This window comes from Callionymus lyra, chromosome 5 (assembly GCF_982586985.1).
Source record: "Callionymus lyra chromosome 5, fCalLyr1.hap1.1, whole genome shotgun sequence".
Lineage (NCBI taxonomy): Eukaryota > Metazoa > Chordata > Actinopteri > Syngnathiformes > Callionymidae > Callionymus > Callionymus lyra.
The window spans coordinates 33,897,289-33,919,627 of record NC_141822.1 but is presented as its reverse complement, the minus strand read 5'-3'; the positions used below and the strand labels follow the sequence as shown (position 1 = coordinate 33,919,627).

The following is a 22,339-nucleotide window of genomic DNA, read 5'->3' as shown; positions in this document are numbered from 1 at the left end:
CTAGATAATCCTGTTTAATATTAATAAGAATATGAGGGAATTTCAAACATACAACAGATAAACAAAAAAAATGCAGTTAAAATGTGACACAATATCAACTGAAATTAAAACCCTGTGTACCCAATGTAAAGGTCTTTTCAGTTTATGTAGTACACTAAACAGCTGAGATGACAGGTAACGATAATAAACGGAAAAAAACCCCTACTTTTGCAATAATAATAATGATTATTACTGCAGTTTTTGTTACTCATCTTGTCAGTGTTATTCATCTTGTTAGTGTAACAGCAAGAGCCAAAAAGGGACTATAAGCAGAAGAAATTCTGGTAAAAATGTATTAATTGTAACCAAGCTATGTATTGTCTAAAAGGATGAAGCGAGAGCCTTTAAAACTGCCATGAAAGGTGGTTTCTAATTCAAAGCACATAGGCTAAAGATATTAAGTGATTCTGACAGTTGCAGTAAGATGTAGATGTGATTTTAGCTTAATTCTTACCACATAGTTTAAAGCCAAAATAAAGTTGTATTCTAAATGATTGCCTATCCGGGTAGGTTGCATGTCACTATTGTAATGTAGTCCAAGAACATATAGGATGCAAGACCTCTGCCCTACAGGGTGAGTATCTTATCTCGGGCTTTAAGGCTACTTTTGCTAAGATTTACTAAACAAAGACCCAAGTGAGGAAGATGATAAAAGAACAACGGCAAAGGTGATGATAAAATACACAGTTTAATTCAACACAGTGTAGAACAACAGCAGTGCTCTAGAGTCCATTATCTCAGTCCAACAACAAGAGTAAAGTGCAAAGCGAGTCCGTTTCTCAGTACAATCACAATTGTCCATGAAGTCCAACAAATGTCCGTGAGAAAGAAAAAGACAGTTCACGGCTGATGTGGCTGCAAGGAGCAAGCTCCACAGGGTATCGAAAACAACCTGTTGACACTGATTTTCAGGAATGTCTGTGATTAATTCTGGTAGTTGACTCCCTGATTGTCAGCAGCCGGGGATCTTGCGGAGCTCAGTCCTGGGAACTGTCTTGAGAGAGAGAGAGAAGGGCTGGGACCGGAAACAACTTTAACTCCTCTAAATAGTAAATCTTTACACTAGATGTCACTCTCTACTCGCATTATATTTGGCTCTGATCTACTAACTCAATAAAACCTCAAAAAAATAATTTTCTATCTGACAGTGACATCTAGTGGCCTTTCAAAATTAAAACACTGCATCATGATACAGCATCGAACAACTGATGGCCTCATCAACCCGTCACTGCTTGGCCCTAAATAACAAATTTCAAAATAGGGAAAGACATAATATGGGTATTTGTTTAACATGAATAAACATGAAAGTTCCCAGACTCTACTGATAAATGTCCCTTTAACCACAAAGACATTTAAGCCAAATCATTTTTTTTCTCGAGTGTTCATGAACAATATGTATAATAAAAATAATTGAATAATTGATTTGCATTTTCACATATCCAAACACGTACATTCTCATTTTACTGTAAAAAGTTAATATATCCAAAGTGAGATATGTGTAATATGTGTTGTTGTTTCCAAACAGTCAAATAAACTCTCACCAAAATATATTAGCATTTCCAATGCTGTAGGAATTCTCTGTTTACTGTTCACAGATCATTTATCAAGCAACACAAATATTTTCTTGTGTAGTCTTAAACAGCAGACTATTTGCATAATAAAGGTTATGACATTCAATATTTGTGTGGGTGGTTTGTGTTTCACTAAGTTTTCGTGGAATCTTGCAGCAGCTATTTCTGATGAGATGTAGAGGCACGAACAGAGGATGTTTCAGGTGTTTCTGCACTTTTGTTTTCCTCCCCTAAACACGGAAATAAGGTGGGGAGGTGGGAAGGGGGTGAGTGTAAGGAGGGGGGTGGCTCAGGAGCGCAGAGCAGGGGACGAGCATTTGCGGGAGCGCGCGTACAGGAGGGACTGCGAGGCAGAGGCTTTTGCAGCAGAAGACAGCGGATGCTAAGAGTCCAGAGTGCGTGTCGACCTCGTCCTCATCTCTAACAGCTGTAAGCAGCCTCGGAACCTCCCGGAGCCATGATGCTGCCACTTCTGCATCTTCTTGGAGTTCTCGTCTGCGGCTGCCACGGTAGGATGGAGAGCCTGGCTCGTCTCCCTGCGCGAAGTCTTCGCAAATCCACTTGGCTGTTGTTCTGCGTTCTTTTTCTTCTTATTGCTGATCTGGAATGATGCGAGGACAAAGATGAAGGGAGAGAGGCAGAGGGAAAGCATGAGAGAGAGGGAGAGAGAGAGGGGGGTAGATGGAGGAGTGGGCTGGATTGTTTAAGTGGACATTATTTTGTAGTTGGATCACGTCTATGGGATGGGACTGCTCTAGTGCTGGCCCAGAGGGATACGGTGTTTTCTAAGAGGTCTAGCTGTGAATATGGCTGAAATAATAGGAACACAAAAACTTCAAGACAAATCCAGTTTTCTGCAGAGCGCTCTTCATTGATTGAACGGTGTCTCTGGAGCGTTAGAGATTTAGGCTCATCTTGGAAAGTTTGGCTCTTGCCCGCGTACTTGGTTTTGTTTATGCGATAAAGCCGATGTGTTTATGCTTTCAAGATATGTTAAATTTCACTAAAACACTCAAGTGTCGTTTAAGATGACAGCAGACATTTTATTAACTCTGTATTCGAGCAGAACCATCAGTTGCACCAAGTGATTCATCAGTCGTGCGGCTTCATGACAGTCTTCTGTGGATGTCATTGTATTATATTAATTTAGATACAGCTTTAATTCTGTAACAGACGCTGAGAAGGCGTACAACAGTAGATGGTGGTAGAGAGCTGCTGCAGTGGTGCTCAAAATGAAGCCATCAGGCATGGTGGGTCATCTCTTTGCCACTGTCCAGCAGGTTACTCTTGCCACTCTATATTTAATGACAATATACTTGGATTGTATGCTGACAAAGTCATCCTGTCTGACTGAGTGCCATTATTCATGGTAAACATGCAACATTAAACATTACAGAGAGAAACAATATATCTGAGCAGTTTCTACTCTTGTTGCTGACATTTATTTGAAAAAATATGACGTGTCATTTGAGACCAGCTGTTGAGCAATGTCTTATTGAGAGGTGAAAACAGAGGCAAAGGTGACTTTTATACTTAATCTTCTGGTTCAAAGAATACCAGGAAAAGCAGGATGAATGTGAATCTTAGCTTATGAATATTTCATGACACACATACACAGAGAATGTAAGAACCCCCAAAAATTGAAGTAGTCTCGTACTGAAAAGCGTCAACACTAGAATCATTGATCAAGAATACTGTTTGTTAATCCCTACTGCATGGACTGTAGAAAGACAGTTTTTTGCTTTTAGGGTAAAAATAAAATTATATATATTTTCTTCTCCTCCAAGAAATCATCAATCTGTTTAATGTTTATAGGTAGCTCATATTTGGAGACAATCATTAACATTTTTACTCTTCTCTAAAGCTTGAGAGAAACACATTTTTGGGAAACATTTGTGTGGTTTTCTTTGTTGCAGGCAGGTTTCATCAGCTCCAACTCCAATTTCCCTGCTTCCTCCTGCTTTTTGTGACACTCAAATAGATTCGGGATGACCTATCTGCTGTTATATCAGTTGGCTTTATCAGCCTTGAATATCTCCTCTACAGTGTCTCTTCCCATGTTGCATCATTATCTTGGAAAATGGGCTCTATCTAACATTTAAAAGACACATTTTTTTTTGGCAGATATATTTTAAATGTGAGGGTTGAGGGCTAGTATCAGTGGAAGGTTTACAATCTCACTGAGATTGAGCCTTACACCCCAGCTCGCAGTCTGAGGTCTGTGGATCAGAATCTACTGATGGTTCCTCGCACACGGTTCAGGACCAGAGGAGAGAAATCCTTCCAGGCTGTTGCTCCTAAGCTTTGGAACGATCTTCCTCCCCCTCTGTGTTTGATGGAGTCTACTGACTTGACATCTAAAGACATTTTTATTCGTGCAGGCTTTTCCTTGATTCTCTGAGACTCCTGTGTTTGTCTCGGTGGTGTCTTGACCTTTTAAGTATACATTTTATTGGGTATTGTTTTGATTGTTTAAGCGCTTTGTGACCCTGGTCTGGAAAAGCGCTCTACAAATATTACTTACTTACTGTCAAGTTACAACAAAGTAACATGCATAGATTAATGTTTTATGTTTCTGTTTATTGTTACAATACAATTCTTGCTGAACTCAAAGAACACTTTGAGACATACGACATTGTTTCCAAATTAAAGTGCATTTTAATACAGTTAAGCATACTCTGAATCAAATAATCCATTCAAAATCCTATTCATTGAAATAAAATTGATTTAAGAAACCGGCCTTTCCTGAAGATCACCCTTTATTTGACCTAAAAATTAAAAATAAAAGTAAAGCAGCAATATATGTAATGTAACAGTCAGTTTTGGTATCACAACTGTGCATTCAAGTAAGAAAATTAATTGTCAAGAGCATTTGGACTTGTAATGGGACTCATTTATCATATAACAATAATAATAACGACAAGAAACATACGTTTATTTGTCCTGCGTCACATCTTCAAGCTTATTGTATTTGGCTCCAGAACTGATTCATTTACTTTCCCTAGCTCTGCGGGGACTCACAGGGACGTGACGTTAAGTGGCGTAATTAAGATATTCCTCTTCGTCTCTGGAGGAAAGTCAGCTCTTTAAAAGATTTATTGCAGCCAGCTGAAGTGTGTGTTTCAGACTAGCTTGTGTTCTGTAACCATGTGCCTTGTAATCACACATGAACAAACGCAATGTTTACTCAGATTGAAAGTAGATTTAAATAACCAGACTGAATATGTATGAGTTATATTTGGATTTGCATTTCTTTAGAGAATATGAGTCTTGCTTTTGCGTGTTACTTTTTCAAGCAACAAGAGCCCATCAATTTATATCAATGTCCTACAAAACTGAACACAGAATTGATTTGTTCTCCACAGAACATTCATTTGAGTGTCCATATATATATGTCCATATATATATATCATGAAATTATATATATATATATATTATGAAATTGCATGCATTACTACATAACCATACTAAAAATGAGAACACATAAATACTACATTACTGCTTTTAGAAGGGTGTGTTCAATTACCTGACTGATCTGCTGAGCACAGAAAATAACCTTTGACTACAAGAATCATGTATCGGCTGAAATAATCAGCTTCCTTTTTACATTTATTCACTGCAAGATCAGGAGATAACTACATAAATAGTCTTTTACATATATTATTCATTGGCTGATTTTATAAATTGATTCCTCTGAATGGACTCAGCAGACAGACAGACTCAGTGGGTATAAAAAACGTCATTGGCCATGTAGGCGGCTAAATATGAGAAATACATTACCAAAACAACTGGAGTCAGCAGGAACTGCGAGTGTACAAAGGACAACGAAAAAGAGTTATAGTATGATGTGCGATTGCCTGGGAACATTTTTTACCTCAAGTGCGGCCTTCATCGCTCAATGTATTCAGTTTACATGCCGTTTCTATTCAGGTCATAAGACACGAGGCATAAGTCCATTCAGCCAGTGAATACCTGCAGGTAAATCAAGCTCAATGCCACACACGCAGCTTGTTGAGGAATACACAGAGCATGGAAATGTTATATATTTAATTTGTGATGATAAGCGAGCTCTATCCTCATATGTTTAATACTGGAAAATGGTCAATAGTTCCCCACCACCTCAAAGGCTATCAGAACATTGATTTAACATGGATCTAAAGATTTGTATCTTTGATCACAAAAGGCATGCAAGTGTCATTTTGGTTTAGCAACCCTGGACTCCTTAGAAACAATTAATACATTTGCATTTCAGAGTTATATGTCTGTCTTGAATCAAACATTTTAAACTATATAAAGTTTAAAGATGACGTCCTGTCACCTGCTAGAAGAGAACATTTCCTAAAATATCTTGCCTCAGAAATAAATACCCCTTTTTTTTAAAAATATAACTGCAATATGTAAGATTTTCTATGTAAGTGCAAATTGCGGATTTGTCACCAGCCCTCAGTACCGGCTGATGTAGGTGGCACCGTCTGGCATCTTGCCTGAAACTCTTACACAGTGACGTGGGAGGTGGACAGGCTGTTGTGAAAAGGTTAAAAACGATGACTGAAATAGTAGCAGGTGGTGACCTAGCTACTCTTATTCATCACCAGAATGTACATAGTGACAGCTTCAAATTGAATACTACATTTGTGAGCCCACATCTAATATTAAAGTGTACAGATGCAATTCCCTAGTCATGGTGACAATAAGCAAATAATCCAAAGGAAATTAGGCAAAACCTATAACTCTTCTTGGGTGCACAAATCAAATGACCATTAAATACATCTATTATATGAAGTAGATGCAAACAGGGCAATTGGTGAAAAAATATCACTTTTAAATAGCAATTTGTGGAGAATACTGGAAATCCTTTAAATTATGCAGTAAGAGTCAAAAAAGAACCCCTTCTGTTCATACTAAAAAGCTTTCGCAATTTAGACCTTATACACGTGGGCCAGAACAATCAGTGAAATAATAAAACGATCTAAAGTACAGAAAAAGGGTTTAGTCAACTATAACACGGGCAAATTTGAAAGCATGAGGCAAATACATATATTCTTGTACATTTTTGTTCTCTGTGAGCACACTAACACACTCTTAATGGAATATATTAAATATATTATATTATATTTTGGCACACACTACTTTGTCAGTTCAAAAGACGAAAACCATTGATTGTTGTACATGTATAGTATCCCTATCCTAGCAATGTGTGTATAAATAAAAAAGATAGTTCTTCTGTCCCTTTCTCTCCTCGTGCAGTGCCAAACATTCCAGTGTCCAAGAGTGTGGCATTGGGTTCAAGGTTTTCACACATAATTTTGACACAATTTGTATAAATGAATATTTCATAATTGTGATGACAAAATAAACAGAAGCCAGAGCCAGCAGTGAGGAGTCATATGAATCTGATGAAATCCACCATATATTCTTCATTTTTAGAAAATCTAAATATGAATGTTGCTGGTGTAAACATATTGAAATGATCCGTGGCTGCACAACTATGAGGCATTTTGTCAGAAAGTGTTGGTTATTTATCGTATATTATCTGCTAATAAATCCGCTAGTATACTTAACAGCTTTGTAATTCAGTGGTCATAAGATAAACCTAGATCTAGCCTATAGATTTACAGATGAAAGAAGTGGGAATTTTCAAAGGAAAATGTTGTACATTTTTTCATAGAGCTTAGAAGCTCATGAGGTTCAGACTATACTGTCATGTGGCTTCGCAATAGGGCTGCATGATATTGGAAATAAGTTTTATATGCAATATGGGTGTCTAGTATTGCTATAATGATAATTGTGATATTTATTTTTTCTTTTACCAAAGAATGCAACCTAAACAAAACACATTAAAATATATATATTTCAAAACTTAAAAATGATGATTAAGAAACTTTTTGTTTTTCATTTAAACTTAAAGTACACTGAAAACATAAAAAAACAACCAAAGCTTTATAAACGTAAATGTCAAAGCCTTCACGGAGTGCAAATTATTTAAAATTTAAGACCTCAAAAGTAAAAGCTTTGCCTTTACCGACCTCACACATAAGGTAAGGTAAGGTAAGGTAAGGTAAAACTTTATTGACACGTGTCATACATCTCCGAAATAGCAGTTGTGAAAATAAGTTTGTAATGGAACTTGGTTACTTCTTTACCAGGTACAAAAAGCCTGTTTACAAACATCATTGATGGAAAGTGTGTACTGTATATTATTTAATAGCTGTATTTTAATCTTTGTTAGCGACAGAAGTTTTCCTTTCACTTGCTACTTCGAGTTGTCTATGGACAAGTTCTCTAACTTAGACACTGTATTTCATCATGACTTGTGATAGAACTTGCCTCGTAATAATGTGTTTACAACACAGGATTATTCACATACCCTCCATCATGCTTGGTGACTGTACACCCTCCGCTTGGTCCTGATTCCAATAGCGAATCTCGAGTCTGATTTGTCAAAATGTATGTTTTAAACATTAAGTAATTATTATATTATTACTATTATCGGAAATATTCTATATTCATATCATGCGTGCCATTATAGCCATGATCATATTTTTACAATATATCTTGCAGCCCTACTTCACAATGCCCCGTTCTGCACTGCAGGGGGATTGCAGTGGATGAAGGATCAAAACATAAGGAAGACAGAAATGGATCGATGACACACAGTGGAGCTGCTCAACAGATTCATAGCCGAACCAACCTATTAGGGCTGAGACTTAGCACAGAGTGAAATGGAGATGTCAGACTAGGGGCAGCGTATATATCTCAGGTGGATGTGGATGCTGACATGGCGAGAGCGAGAACACCGGCTGCAGGTTGTTTGTTCGCTCCATCACACTGATGAGACAACGACTCATGCTAATTGTATCAGGGCCTGCAGACTCTAATGAGAGTGCAGCAGAAGAATTCATGATTCATTGTTGGGAAACATTTAAATCCTTGGTGCGGCTGCTATGGATAAGAAAATGGTTAATTCATATAGTATAACAATCGGAAATAAAAGTGAACAATGTTAAAATACCACAAATTAATTGTAAACATTTGACTGTCATGACTAGGTCTATAAGGAGAATTACAAAAGGCTCTTCGATCCACAAGAAATTTGCAAATGTATTTGAAACACATAAAATGAGTATTAAAAAACATTTAAAATATAAAAGATTTAGTGACTATTTGGAAATTAGCAGGTTAAAAATCGAGTTCATGTCCATGGTTGTGAATTATCTGTTAAGTCACTCATTATACTTTTTATCTACATGATGACTAGTCGTTTTAAAATCATCAATTTGTTTTTTTGTGTGTGCTAAGCATTAATTTGCCTCCAGATTCATGTCAAACCATTTTCATTTCACTACGGGTCTGATTTTATGTGTTACAGACTGCGGTAAAGTTAGTTTGATATTAAATATTTGCTGATCCCAGCAGGTCGAACTTCCAAGAGCCTCTTTAGCTACAGCCGTTCGTCTGTAAGATCTGATAGGATGTCTGCCGCCTGATAGCATAGATAAGTTAGCATGATTTACGACATTTGTCACCTGACTCCAGACCTGCAATTTGCCACTAACAACTCCAATACTAACAGAAGTAAATAAAATGTACATTTTCAAACCCACTCCTAACTGAAGAAAATAAAATTCACTTCACTTACCCCATAGAAATTTACGTCTCTGTTTCATAAATGTTTCTCTCTTTCTCTTAGCTGGGCTTGAAAATATTCTGTAGTTTTTTCATGATTTATTTTTTAACGAATAATAATACATTTAATTGATTTAATGATTTCTTAGCTGTAAGTATCGATCTAAAATCTGAACGGTCACTCTAACTTACTTTAGCCATCATGATAAAGCAGTGCTTAAAAAAAACAACATAATATGTTCTTACACTATCTAAGTGTTTTTTTTCTTACCTGTTTTTCGGTTTAAACCATTTGTTTCAAGTTATACTTAAACTTATAATTGTGTTCTGGCAAGTCTAATTTGATAATACTTTATTTAAAACTGAGTATAGTGTACTCCTTTATGCAATGAGTGTCTGTCACCGAGAACAACTGCCAATATTCTGTCTTCATGTATAAACAAGCCTTTTTTTCTGGTCAAAGTTAATTTGAATCTAAAATGCCTCAAAGCGACATCACTTGAATATATTAACATAAGTGCATTTAAGAGATTGGTTAGCCTAATTTTCAGGATGTTTGAAGCATGGTTTGGTTACTTACAGTAGGGAAATTTGCTCATCTGTGCTCCTGCGTCACATGAGGCTAAGAAAAGAAAAACAATATTTGTTGAAGGAGGACAAACATCACATGATGCCCTCATCTTGGCCTCATTCTCCATTCTGCATTTAAAAGCAAATCATTTAAATCACTTTGCTTCGACTTCTGAAGATAGCATGTCCAGAGGCTTTTATTCAAACACAAGACCATATTTACTTTCCAGCTTTATTAGACAAATAAACAAGTTGCTTTCCTACCAATTACGGACACATTTTTTGACTATGTCCATCTTTTTAACCTGATATGTAGTTGCATTAAAAAAAATTGCACGTACTCTAAACATTGTAGAGTACATGCATAAATGGTTGTTTATAGTGATGGTAACTCATGATACAGCATCAAACAACTGATGCTGTATCATGAGTTACACTTTAGGGAGAAAAAAATTCACAATGTTTTATTATCAATCTGCATTAGGCACTAAAACTGGATGTTTCATGCAATCATTCATGCAATGAATTAAAGAAAAGCTTTTTCTGTGTAATGATTTAAGGTAAAATGGACAGTTTTATTTGATCTGTATGTAGTAGGATTAAACTGTATCAAGGAATGAGGTTCCTTCTCAGGTTGTAAATTCTTAATTAAAACATTTTTTTTTAATAATGGTCCAAACACTTTTTCACTGTATTAATCTGAATAGCTTGATATATAGTTAGATTAATCTCTACTTTCCTTTAAACTTTGTTCATTTTCAATTTCCCTATGTTGTGTCTTAGCCCCCAAAGGGGCAAAACATGTCTATGATGTTTGTTGGCTGTGTCGTTTCATCATCTTTCTTCAATGCTTCTTCTGCCTGATTAAGAGGAATGGTGATTGATGGATTTTATCCAGATTGCCCAGCTGTCCATCATCCCCCAGAAGACATAGATATAAAACTAAGAACATATCAGGACATCCAAGCAGATGGAATGGCTCCTGCCAGGAAAAGGATGAAGCAGGGAACTTGAAAAAGAATCCGATCTCTCAGATTCTGTGCCGACTGGCCAATACCCTTGTTTGTAGGAGTTGTGCTTGAGAAGGGAGAGATGAGAGAAACACAGAGGAAGACGGAAGCTGAGGGACACTTTAGACGTGGTGGCAGTGGAAGGTCTTGCAATGAAGATACTGTTTCTCCTGATCTTCTAATGCCATGTGGGCCAACTTGTTTCAGCTCTTACCACTGCTCTTTTTTTTTTTACTTCCTTTTCTTTTTATTCCTTTATTCTGTGAGCATGTACACCAGCGGGGATTATTTGATACTGACATGATCTGTTGAGCTTTTAATAACAGACCATTTTAAAAAGTGGTTTAACTTGTTGCTAATTATATATGTTTTTGAGTTGTTGTGGACCAGCATGATGTCAAGTGTGGAAGTTTTTCTTTGAGTCATTGTAACTTTTACACATTTTGGATTGTGCAAATGGACAATATCCCAAAATAAATGATAAAACATGAATCAATCATGTCATCGAAACAAGTTTAGAGTTCACTTGAGTCAGAGTTTATATTTTTCATCTGCAGTATATGACAGACAAACAATCTCTCTTGGGATTTAAGAAAACTTTGGCTCTCAAATTTTTGCGCAAGCATAGGTGATCTAGTCGTGTTAGAAACGTTAATTATCCGTCCCAAATGTAAGTTTTAACCCGCGCAAAAGGATACAAATTGCTGAATTTACCAGTTTATTATTGTTATTAGTGAAAGACAAGCAGAACCTGAATGCACATAAATACACAAGGGTCAAAATGTCTGAAGCGTGCTAACAACTGGAGAAATGCAAGAATTGCAGGAAAGTCAAAATGCAATTTAAAAAGAGTTCAATGTAATGGTATTGACTGTCAGGCCAGATTAAAAAGTGTAACAGGCATCACAAGGCTGATGTGAAAACTGCAGGACTGCATCTTGAATATATAATGAATAAATGGATGATGTCGGTATTCATTTTAATCGCCTAATGTAAGACACAAAGTATTAATACACAAACAAATAATAGAATATAATTTGTTTCTGCTTATGTGGTTAATCATAGAAAGGCCAGTGAACAGTGTAGACAGTGAGCCAACATTTAATAAGAATAAGTAAAGGCCTCAGGGTCTAAGTCTTGGGTGATTCATGTGATCTGGCAATTGCGTTGACTGGTGACTACAATTGTAATCATCGCTGCAGCTTCTGACTACCAGATGACGGACCATGTGAAATAATCTCTATACCGGTCTTTGTTGTCTTTATGTTTAGCTCTGGATCAGATCTCCCATTTTTAGTTGATTCACCCTTGAGGAATCAGGGAACTTTCCCTCAGCTGAAAAGATAAAAATGTAACAAAGGTCAGATTACGTTTCTAAATTAAAGATGATGAGTAAATAACGCTGTTAATAATAATAAACCGCAAAGTATTGATTTTTATTTAATTTATTTTTTCATTGACATCCTTTATTACATGGCTTCGAATTAGTCATTAATATTTTGCTATTGCATTGTATTTCTAAAAACGATCTTTTGAAAGGACCTGCATGCAGGGGACAGTGCACACATTTGTAGGCCTCTCTATTTTTTCCTCCATGTCAACAAATATATTTTAAGAGTCCTTTATATCTGAATTGTCTCTAAGGACTACATGATGTCAAGTGTGCTGAGGTTCATCACTGGCTGTAACCGCCAGGCACATCAATGTGAAAATTATGCCATAGCTGCCATGTCTGTTTGTAAGCTTTGAAAGCACTCTGGTCTACAAGGCTCTTCTCAGCTTGGTTCCCACCTATTTAAGCACTTTTCTCCAGTGAACCAACAGCCGTTACGCCTTACATTCCGGTTCGCACAAGCCTGCTCCACACGGACTAAAATGGGAGAAGTAGCTCTCAGTTTCTCTGCCCTGTCTAATGGATCTTCTCCAAACTGAACTTAACTGAACTTAAAGTGCAAGCTTTTATTTTGCTGAGATCATTCTGCTCCATCTTAACTGTGACCGCAACTCCTACTTGCATCACTAAAGTACCATTTATTCATCATAAAAACAGGTTTATATTCTGTTATGTTCTGCTTTATACTTTAATGCAACATATGAATGAGAGAAACAGAGAGAGAGTACTACTGAGAAAACTCAGAGATAGAATATAATGTTTAGTAAAAAAAAGCACCCCCCACACCCAAAAAACAAAACTTTCTGAACAATGAAGGAACAGATAATTGAATTCGGTTGTGTTCTTCACTTTCATTTGGTTTCACTAGTGATGGATCGTTGAGGCCTCACAATACTTCATCAGTCGCCTTGTGTCTTCAGTCTTCCCATGCACTGCTGCTGGAGGAACTACAGAGAACCCAAGAACAAAATCATATTCATATATTTCATTCACAAGCTAAGAATAATAATAACTTGTGGGGTTCATGAAGCTTCATGACTCTAGATGGCTCTCTCCTATTTAGTATTTAGCTTTAACAGTATTTTCTATTGAAACTTGTGTTGTTATTTGTGTGAGCCATTGAGATCTGAAAACACGAGGCACATGTTTACAAAGCTTTATCAGCCCATCCCTAGTAATTTAGACTCTAGAATTCTGTAGATGTTGATCTTGTCGTGTTGCAGTAGTGAAGACACCAATTGATTGAGTTTGTGAATTAATATCTCCATCATTCACTTATAATTGATTGGAGAAAAAAAATCGTAAATATATTGTTTTGGCCACATTATTGTTGTATAACTATATGTTACTGTTGTTTACCTTCCATTTGTAATTTAGTGGTTATGATCCAGGAAAAAATGTATCAAAGCTGCAAGCATTTGATCTGTTGCTTAAAATGCAGTGCAGAAGCATCAGCGATAAAGTGGTCCATCATGCATCAGTAGATTTGATTGAAATGTTTTCTCTGACATGGCAAAGATTAAATTCTATCAATATTCATCTTGTTCTGTTGGCTTTGCAGTCGATTTAGCTCGGCACTCTTCTGTGCTGCAATGAAACCTCAAACAGTTTCTGGTCTCAATGATCTCTCAGAAAACATAGTAGACACATGATAGTCAACGATGAAATGGTGATTCATTTTTGTTCCCCACTTTGATATATTTATTTAGCAGGGAATTTGAAATATCAAAATAACTATTTGAAGGCCTATAACCAAAATAAGGCAATGCTTGCAATGGTAAGTTTGCTTGTGCCAATCCTTAAGCTTTAAAAACTAGGTCCTATTATTACCAGTAATATGATTTCTTTCAGGGAATCTCCCACATTTTAACACATATATGTTTTTTTAATTATTTATTCGGCAAAATACAATTACTGTATGAAGACTCTGGCTTCTTGCTTGTAAGAGTCATACCTCAACACACAAACACAATATCCGACCATCAACCTATTTTGATAAGCCTTTTGGCATTTTAAAGCATGTATTTTTAACTATGTATTGTTCTCTTGTTCAAGCGCTTTGTGACCCTGGTCTGTGAAAGGCGCTTTACAAAGGAAAATTACTTACTTACTAACTTACTACTTTCAAAGATGGATGGCAGCAATTACATTTTAAGCTGAGTGAGGGTTTTCTTTTCTGACAATGTTGAATTTTAACCATCTAAACCAAGATTTGGAGCTGAGTTGCATCGTTGAGGATATCATTTTAGGTAAGGCATCGTCTTTGACTGGCATAGCATGCGGGCAATACACAGTTTCTGTGCAAGCAAACTTATTAAAAGATTCTGCCTACCCTTTCCTGTTTTCACTGCTTTTGTTGTGACCCTTACTCAAGGCCTCATATGAGTGAAGATGTGGCAACTGTATCTGCCAGTGTCAGCACAATTATATGCAGAACAATAAAAACACACAATTCCAGGCAGGCATAGACACACATACACATTTACACACAGACAAGAATGCTATAGCAGTTATATGCTCAGGGATATTAGCAAACTTGCATTCCTTAATCATGAAGTGGCAATGAACATCAACCTGGAGACACCAGAAGGTCATAAAACAGACAGCTTTATTCATAGTTGGGAATCAGTGTGTCATCATCATAATAATCAGCGTTATAATGATTATCTCGTTCCTATGCTAACACTTCTGATGTTCTCACTCAGTTTTGACGTAGGGAAATTTGACAAGTGAAATTGCAAAGTCAGATTACCTGCTGAATTCACTAGAAGGTCACTTGATTTGATGATGTGTGAGTTCATTTGTTAGCAGATTTGCAAGTCCTTCTATATACTTGACTAGAGTCCTGCTTATTTCAATTCAAGGAATCTAAAACATTTCTTGAGGACAAAGAATGTTAAAACAATTAAGAATTACTCGACATTGTCACATTGTAATACATCATACAAATATTATATATGTAATATCACTTTTAATAGGGGAAATTTCCAGGTAACGTGAGACTTAATCTTATGCTAAACATTTCCTATTTTCTCCTTCATCTCGGGTGAGATGCAGTTTTTAAAATTTAAAATGATCCTAATGTTCTGAAGCTATTCAATAAATGTCAGGATGCACATAAATGCTGATGAACACAATATGCTCAGTAAAAACAGAAATGACAAAAAATGCCGCTCCAACATGTAAGCCGTTTTCAATAGTTATCTGCATCTACTTTACAGATCACTCTTCATTTAGTCGGCAAGCATGTCTGTGCGCTCATATAAAAACAGAGGGAACAGGATATCACTTTTTTTTTTACAAGTAGGCCATACCAAAACACCAAGTCTGCTGCATGTAGCTTTAAAACTCAAAAGTTGGCAACATACTCAAGTAAAAAAAACTCAAGGAATTTTCCTGTGTTGAATCTAACATGTGAAATCTGAATTACTTGAAATGATCTTACTACTCACTACTTGATTTATATTTGTCCTATTTGCAGAAATTAATAAAAAAATCTTGTATTGTCGTGTTTTCTTCAGCTTATCTTGGTTATGGTAGTGGGACTGCAGCTGCAGCAGGGGGGCCAAGATTTTTCCCGCCCCAGATACATCATATAGCTCTTCAAAGTGTGGATGGTTAAAAAATACTGTTGACAAAACCAAATATATATTAATCTCTAAGAAAGTCTGCATCACATGAAGTCTTGCTCATCATTTTCACCTACAAAGCTTTTGTATAATGTGTCCCCTCCGGAGTTAAAAATACAAACAAACATCCTTAAATATATCAACACACACAGAATAACTTAATACATACCTGCACTTGTAAGACAAAGGTATATGACTATGTATCAAAGTAAGCTCGGTGTGTGCACGCCTGGATTCATGGGTCGTATTTAATCAGCTGCTGGAAAAACAACCAGAACTTCTCTCTCCCCTGGTGTGCACTTTGAAATCTTGCTGTAATTACTTGTGGGAACTCACCTGTTTCTGAGTGATATGGAGGTGCAGGGGGAAGAGAGGAAGGGTCCATAGGGTAACAAGCAGATGGATAAACAAACCTGCAGTAGAGTGAAGAAGAGATCTGAGGTCAGGACAAGAGGTTGAGAGAATGAGGGGAGTAAGAAAGTAACATCTTCACCTTCAAAATTGATGATTTGCAGTGGATAATAAGAGTCATACCCTTTGAGATCAACATGAATATACATGATGCCTATTTGGAATTGTCCGTAGCTGAGATGGGTAGATGATGATGGGCCAAATGCATGGAAGAGTAAAAATACCTGCAAATGGTTTAGATTACCTTTTCTTTTTTCTTTTTTTTTAAGAAAATAGAGATTAACACAAAGTCTTTTTTTGTCTGACTGTCAATAAAAATTAAATACCTTTTTTTCGCTTTTCAGTCTAGGAAGGTAGGACACAAATATCTATCCAATGTCACCTGACTGGTGTTTGAATAGCATATTAAATGTATTTATTCTGATTCAGAACAGAAAAGACAAGATAAAGATTAAAAAACATGAATGACAACATGAATGAAGGAAAAATGGTTTTATATACTTTTTTTGTGCTGTTAAATTTGACTCAACATTCATTTGAATTATTTATTTGAATTATTGAAATACTATTTTCTACACTTACTCATCAAGCAACATTTTTTTTGTCACATTGAAGGAATCCATTCATTTTTGTCTAAATTGGCTAGTCTGAGCCAACCCAGCCCATCAAGCAACCCTTAACCACTCAAATAAACCCTTTCAAATCTCTATCTGGGACTATCTAGATTAACTGGACATTGCCTTAACCTGTATAGACATATAACATCTTTTCTGATAATTTAAATTTGACTCATAAGTTATTTTGTTTTAAATATATATATATATATATATATATTTACTGTATGTGTTATGAAATTAATATTCAATTTCACCATTGCAATCATGTATTTTGTGCGGTGACAGCAACAGCAAATCGAACATATGAGGGCACAGAATGAGGGCTGCATGTAATGCACATTTTTAGATATAATGCCTGGTAAAATAGTGCATTTTACAAAAATCTTTTTTTGGTTTTGTAATTTTTGTTTGAGTTCCATATTTGAGTTCCATTCTCAGTAGGTGGCACCCTCAGTTTCAAAAACGACTTCAGGTTTTAATAGAACAGCAAAAGATTAAACAGGAAAAACTCATCTAGTGGGCTCCAGAGATAAAAGACATCGGTTCATGAAGCTTCTTACTTTCTGATAGATTTTGATACAAAAAAGTCAGCCAAATATATTTTTTAACGATGGCTCAAAACATTAAGTGATTTTTTTCTGCGTGAGCCCATGTTCTATTAAATAAAGATATTTGTTTATTTTAACGTCATCTTCCCATATCATCTGATTATAATATCTTCTGTTTTTTACAGAAAAATACATTTTCTTCAAACTTAATTTATTTTATTATTGTTTTTATGCTTTTGTTTCTCTTCTTAACCTTATTGACAATGCTGTTGTTTTATTAAAGTTATTGTTTATGTTTTTGTCCTGTCTTGTTATTAACCATGTACTTAATAATATAAATTATGATTAATGTCAGTGTCATAACTTGTTATTATTTTATTATATACTTGTTTTAAAATCACAGTCAAAAGAACACTATCATTTATAAATATAAATGAAATAATAATATTTAAACTTCAAAAATTCAAATTAATTATGGTGTATTAGGATTTTTTTGGTGCATCATGATTATTATGATGAGTATTACTGTATATTTAAGAAGTGACAATTATTACTATTGCTTGCTTAAAAAACAAATCAAAAGTGTATCCAAACAAACAAAATAAAACAACATGATTCAGGTTTAAATCTTTACCCTTTCTTTTTTCTCTGGTTGTGGTTGAGGAACAAGTACTTCAGACATCTATGTTTGCTTTACTATTTAACACAGCTGAGCAGAGATTGCACAGGTAACTGGACACTTGGACCCATAAACATCGATCCACACAGAACAGCCAAACCAGGTGTCTCAGTACTTTGAGTCTAATGCATGTGAAAATGTGTGAGAAGCTCCCGTCTGCTTCCATCAGTAATCACATACTCTCTTGTTGTCTCACTGCCACTGTTCATTAGTCGACTAACTCTGCATCTCTGACGTTTAACTCTGGTGAGATCCAGGACTTTTATTCTGTAGAGTTCAGCTTACAGTTTGGCCATTGCAAGTTTTTCCTCCATACTAAAAGTCTGTTTGGGGAAATACAACTGGATTGATATGGCCAAAAGATCCATTTTAACGTAGCCACTAGTAACTGACTAAAATTGAAGGTTAAAAATGCTTTAAAACTACTCAAATTCTTAATGAACTTAAAGGGCAACTAATGTGAAAACCAAACTCGTCCCCGTCTGAAATCTCAGGGAACGATAGGTTACTAGAGCGGAGCCCATTATGACATTATTTAACTCCTCCAGCCAGCTGTAATCACGGCCTGCAAGGTTTATACAAAGTGTCCCTTGGAGATGTAAACTTGGGATTGATGAGGCTGGGTGACAAACCTCAATGAATGATCAATAACAGCAGAGTGGGTGTGGTTATGGTAAACAAGATATAATCTCCAGAAAATATAGGTGTTTTCAGTGGATGGGGCACATTTTCTTATGTTAATATTAAAATTGAGCTTTGAGTTTTGCTCAGACACATACTGATAAGAGCAATATAAGTCCAAGATCAATTTAAGAGACACCTAAATCCACACATTAGTTGTCCTTTAAATACAGAAGATGTATGCAGCCACTTTCAAAGCACAATTGTATCTGCAACCAGATCTTTCTTCGCAAGAAGTCACATATTGTTATGGTGGTCATCAACAATGCTTTGCTGTCTTTTTTGTTTTATAATCAGTTATGTAATATATGTAGTATATATGCATTTATTTATTGGACAAGTAATGCATATTTAAGTTCATAATTTGGCTTAGCAAAAGATGTGTAATATTAACCTAAATATAAAGCTATCCAGAAAAGAAGAATTTGAGAGATATTTGATACACAACACAGAGCATTCCATGTATAGATCAAAAAGGGATTTTTATTTTTTTTTAATCTGATAGGACTCCTTGCTAATCAGATTCAAAATAATTTATGAAGCTGTCAAAGCATAGCTTAGCTGATAAAAGAAAGACACTCCTATGAATATTTCAACTCCTTACTAATCATTGACGCACATAACCGTTTATCAATGAATTCATAAAAGGTAATGTCTTCCTTTTTTATTTTAAAAGGAGCTTAGGAGATCTAAATGTTACTACGGTCCTAGATTTGTGAATCCATTTTAGGTTGAATAATAAATACATTGTTGTCGTCAGAGGTTTTTCATGACGTTGGACACAACTGTTTAATGTTTGCAGCAGCAAACACAATAAATGTTTTTATTCAGACATTGATAAAACTAGTAAAATGTCAAAGACAGCTGCAGTGTGAACAAGTCTGGTTTTAGTTGAGAAGTATTAAATTGCTGGGAAGATATAGGAAAATCCATTGAAGTAGAAGCAGAAATGTGTTATTTATTTATTTTTACTTCAAAAGATTCATGTGCTACCGGTTCATGTCAGACTGTCCTTCTGTTTCCTTTCTCTGGCCTTGACAAGTTGGATGTTCACACATTCTGCCATCCTGCTGTGCCTCCGGTCAACCAGCAGGATGTGCAGCCCACATAACGCTGTCCGTGGTGCTGAAGCGGAGAACAGCTGAAACTCCTGACAGGCAGAGATGAGGGAATCGTTGCTGTTTTCATGTAATAAGGCGCAGAGCTTTCAAACCAAAAGTAAAGGTAGAGGTGGAGGGGTAAGCTGTCAGATTTGATGGATGCTTGGCTCTGGCACATTCCAAGGGATGTAGGTGAAACGTGTGGGAGAAAGAAAAAAAAAAACATGCCAGTGATCTGGAGCTGAAAACAATACTCAGGGCTGGAAAACATATGTTGCAGAAACAAAACTAAGTGATATTGGCCCCATTTATTTTATTTTATTTTATTTTCTTTACTCATGACTCTAAAAAGGAATGGAATACTATTAAATATTCCCAACATTATTATTGGACATGAAGGAGAGTAGAACATGAGTGAAGATTTGGGTGAACTACATAACTGCTTTGGCTGTGTCACCGTTTGAAATACTTTTATTTAATGGATCATTTGTAATTTATAAGAGTCAGATCATTGTATCTAGTTCCACACCAGACATTCTGTATCAAATAGGTCTGACATTTTTGGGGATTAAAATGGACATCACAATGTTCCAAAATTAGAATTATTTTAAATTGCTGCAATTTTGAAAAGTGGTCTACAGTATGTGCAAGATGCACTTTCAAAATAACCATTGCAACCGGTCAACAACAAACACACAAATTGCTGCTGCTAAAGGGACACCTGAGAAACATGCAAGTGAGAAAGGGCAGGGAAGTTTTTATTCTTGTTGTTGAAAATGTTGAAATGGTCCCAGCACAACCAAAAGAGGACATAACACAGAATAAGGCATTGTGCAGAAGCTCCCTTGCTGACGTAGCAAGTACCAAGATTTCTGTATAACATCTCTTAAAGCCATGTTGGAGAGTGAACAGCCTTTATTTTTTTATCCTTCTTTAATTTAGCCTGCAATCCAAATATTTACCTATTGAAGTTGGTAGAGCCAATAATTTGATCTTTTTTGTGTGACATTCCTTTAATACGTTATTCACACAAAAATACTTTAACACATTCATATGACCCATTCAAAATAATATTAACATGAAATTGTCCCATTAATGAGTCACATGAGATAATATTAAAATAGAAATTATAAAAATAATGAAATGTTCATTATTTCTAGCTTAAAAAAATACCACAACTTACAGGAGCATGTTCATGAACATGAACTCAATCTGATTCTTGGCAAAATCTGACTCAAAACTAGTCTATTATGGCGCCGATAGACCAATCAGTTGATCGATCAGTGCAGCCTTAGTTTGTTGAGCTGCCTTCTGTCGCACTGGGCTACAGAAAAACCTTGCAGTGTGTAGTCACTTACTGCAAGTCTGCCACCCCAACTCAAAAAAAGGTCCCTTACTACAGAAGAAATTACTCCTGTTGCTATGTCTAGATATAACTTATCACTCTGTAAAGTAAATGAGGAGGTTGGACATCTGTGATGCAAATATTGCATCATAAAAAAAGAGATTAATACTCATTTTATTTATTTAACTGTTAACATAAAAAAACTCAAATTATAATCATTTTTTTCGCCCAGGCCTTATTTAAAAAAGAAAAAAAAGGAGTGTAAGCTGACAAACTAATGACCAATTCTCAGGGTTTTATTGATAATATACTAATGCAGAGTTTTGTAAATATGTTAAAACTGGATGAATATTACTTAAGAATATACCCTGCTTCTACCAGCTGGTAAATCAGGACCATAATACGCATTGAGGTCTGACTGAAATTTAGGCCTTACACTCACTCAAGCTCAACCCTCAATCTTACTCGCCCTCACAACCAATTGTTGAGGATTATTTGGTGACTTTGAAATGGGAAAAACCCTTAAAATCAGATATGTAATCAGCAGTCATCCAAATCTGTTGATGTGAAAAGACATAACGTTTGGTTACAACAGAACCGGATTTAGGCATGTTCTCATGAATATCAGCTCCCAGACGCAAAACTGTTCATCAGAGAAGTGTGTTTTTTTTCTCAATTGTGTTAAATAAACTGCAAACACATATTCAGAAACAGAATCAGAAAATCTTCATGGCCAGTGATGTCAGAATAAAACAGGAATTGTGTGAAAGCAAAACAGGAATTTATTGTGGTCAAACGGAATATTAAGTAAGTAAGTAACAAAGTAATATTTGTATAGCGCTTTTCTAGACCAGGGTCACAAAGCGCTTAAACAAGTAAAACAATACTCATAAAATATATGCTAAAAGGTCAAGACAACACTGAGACAAACTCAGAGAATAAAGAAAAAGCCTGCACAAATAAAAGTGTCTTGAGATGTTTCTTGAAGGAGTCAATAGACAACGTCAACGTCATATTGCATTAGTTACGTTAAAAAGGCAATATTGTATCGATCCTCATTAATCAAGTAAACATAGACTTATTTCTTTGTCTGACATATAAATATGATATACATGCATTC

The 22,339-nt window shown here is 35.7% G+C and overlaps 1 protein-coding gene across 3 annotated transcripts in view; it reads left to right on the top strand.

Annotated features, from left to right (window-relative positions):
* Positions 1-1,943: 1,943 nt before the first annotated feature.
* The window catches only part of ncam2a (neural cell adhesion molecule 2a), a 169,573-nt gene continuing 149,177 nt past the window's right edge, over positions 1,944-22,339 (top strand). The window contains exon 1 of one of the 3 annotated variants that reach the window (XM_087792107.1): positions 1,944-2,119. In XM_087792107.1, the coding sequence (XP_087648233.1) occupies positions 2,068-2,119 (52 nt within the window). In that variant the 5' untranslated portion in view covers positions 1,944-2,067. The remainder of the gene's footprint in view (positions 2,120-22,339) is intronic. The other 2 variants (XM_087792106.1, XM_087792105.1) reach the window with 2 other exon arrangements.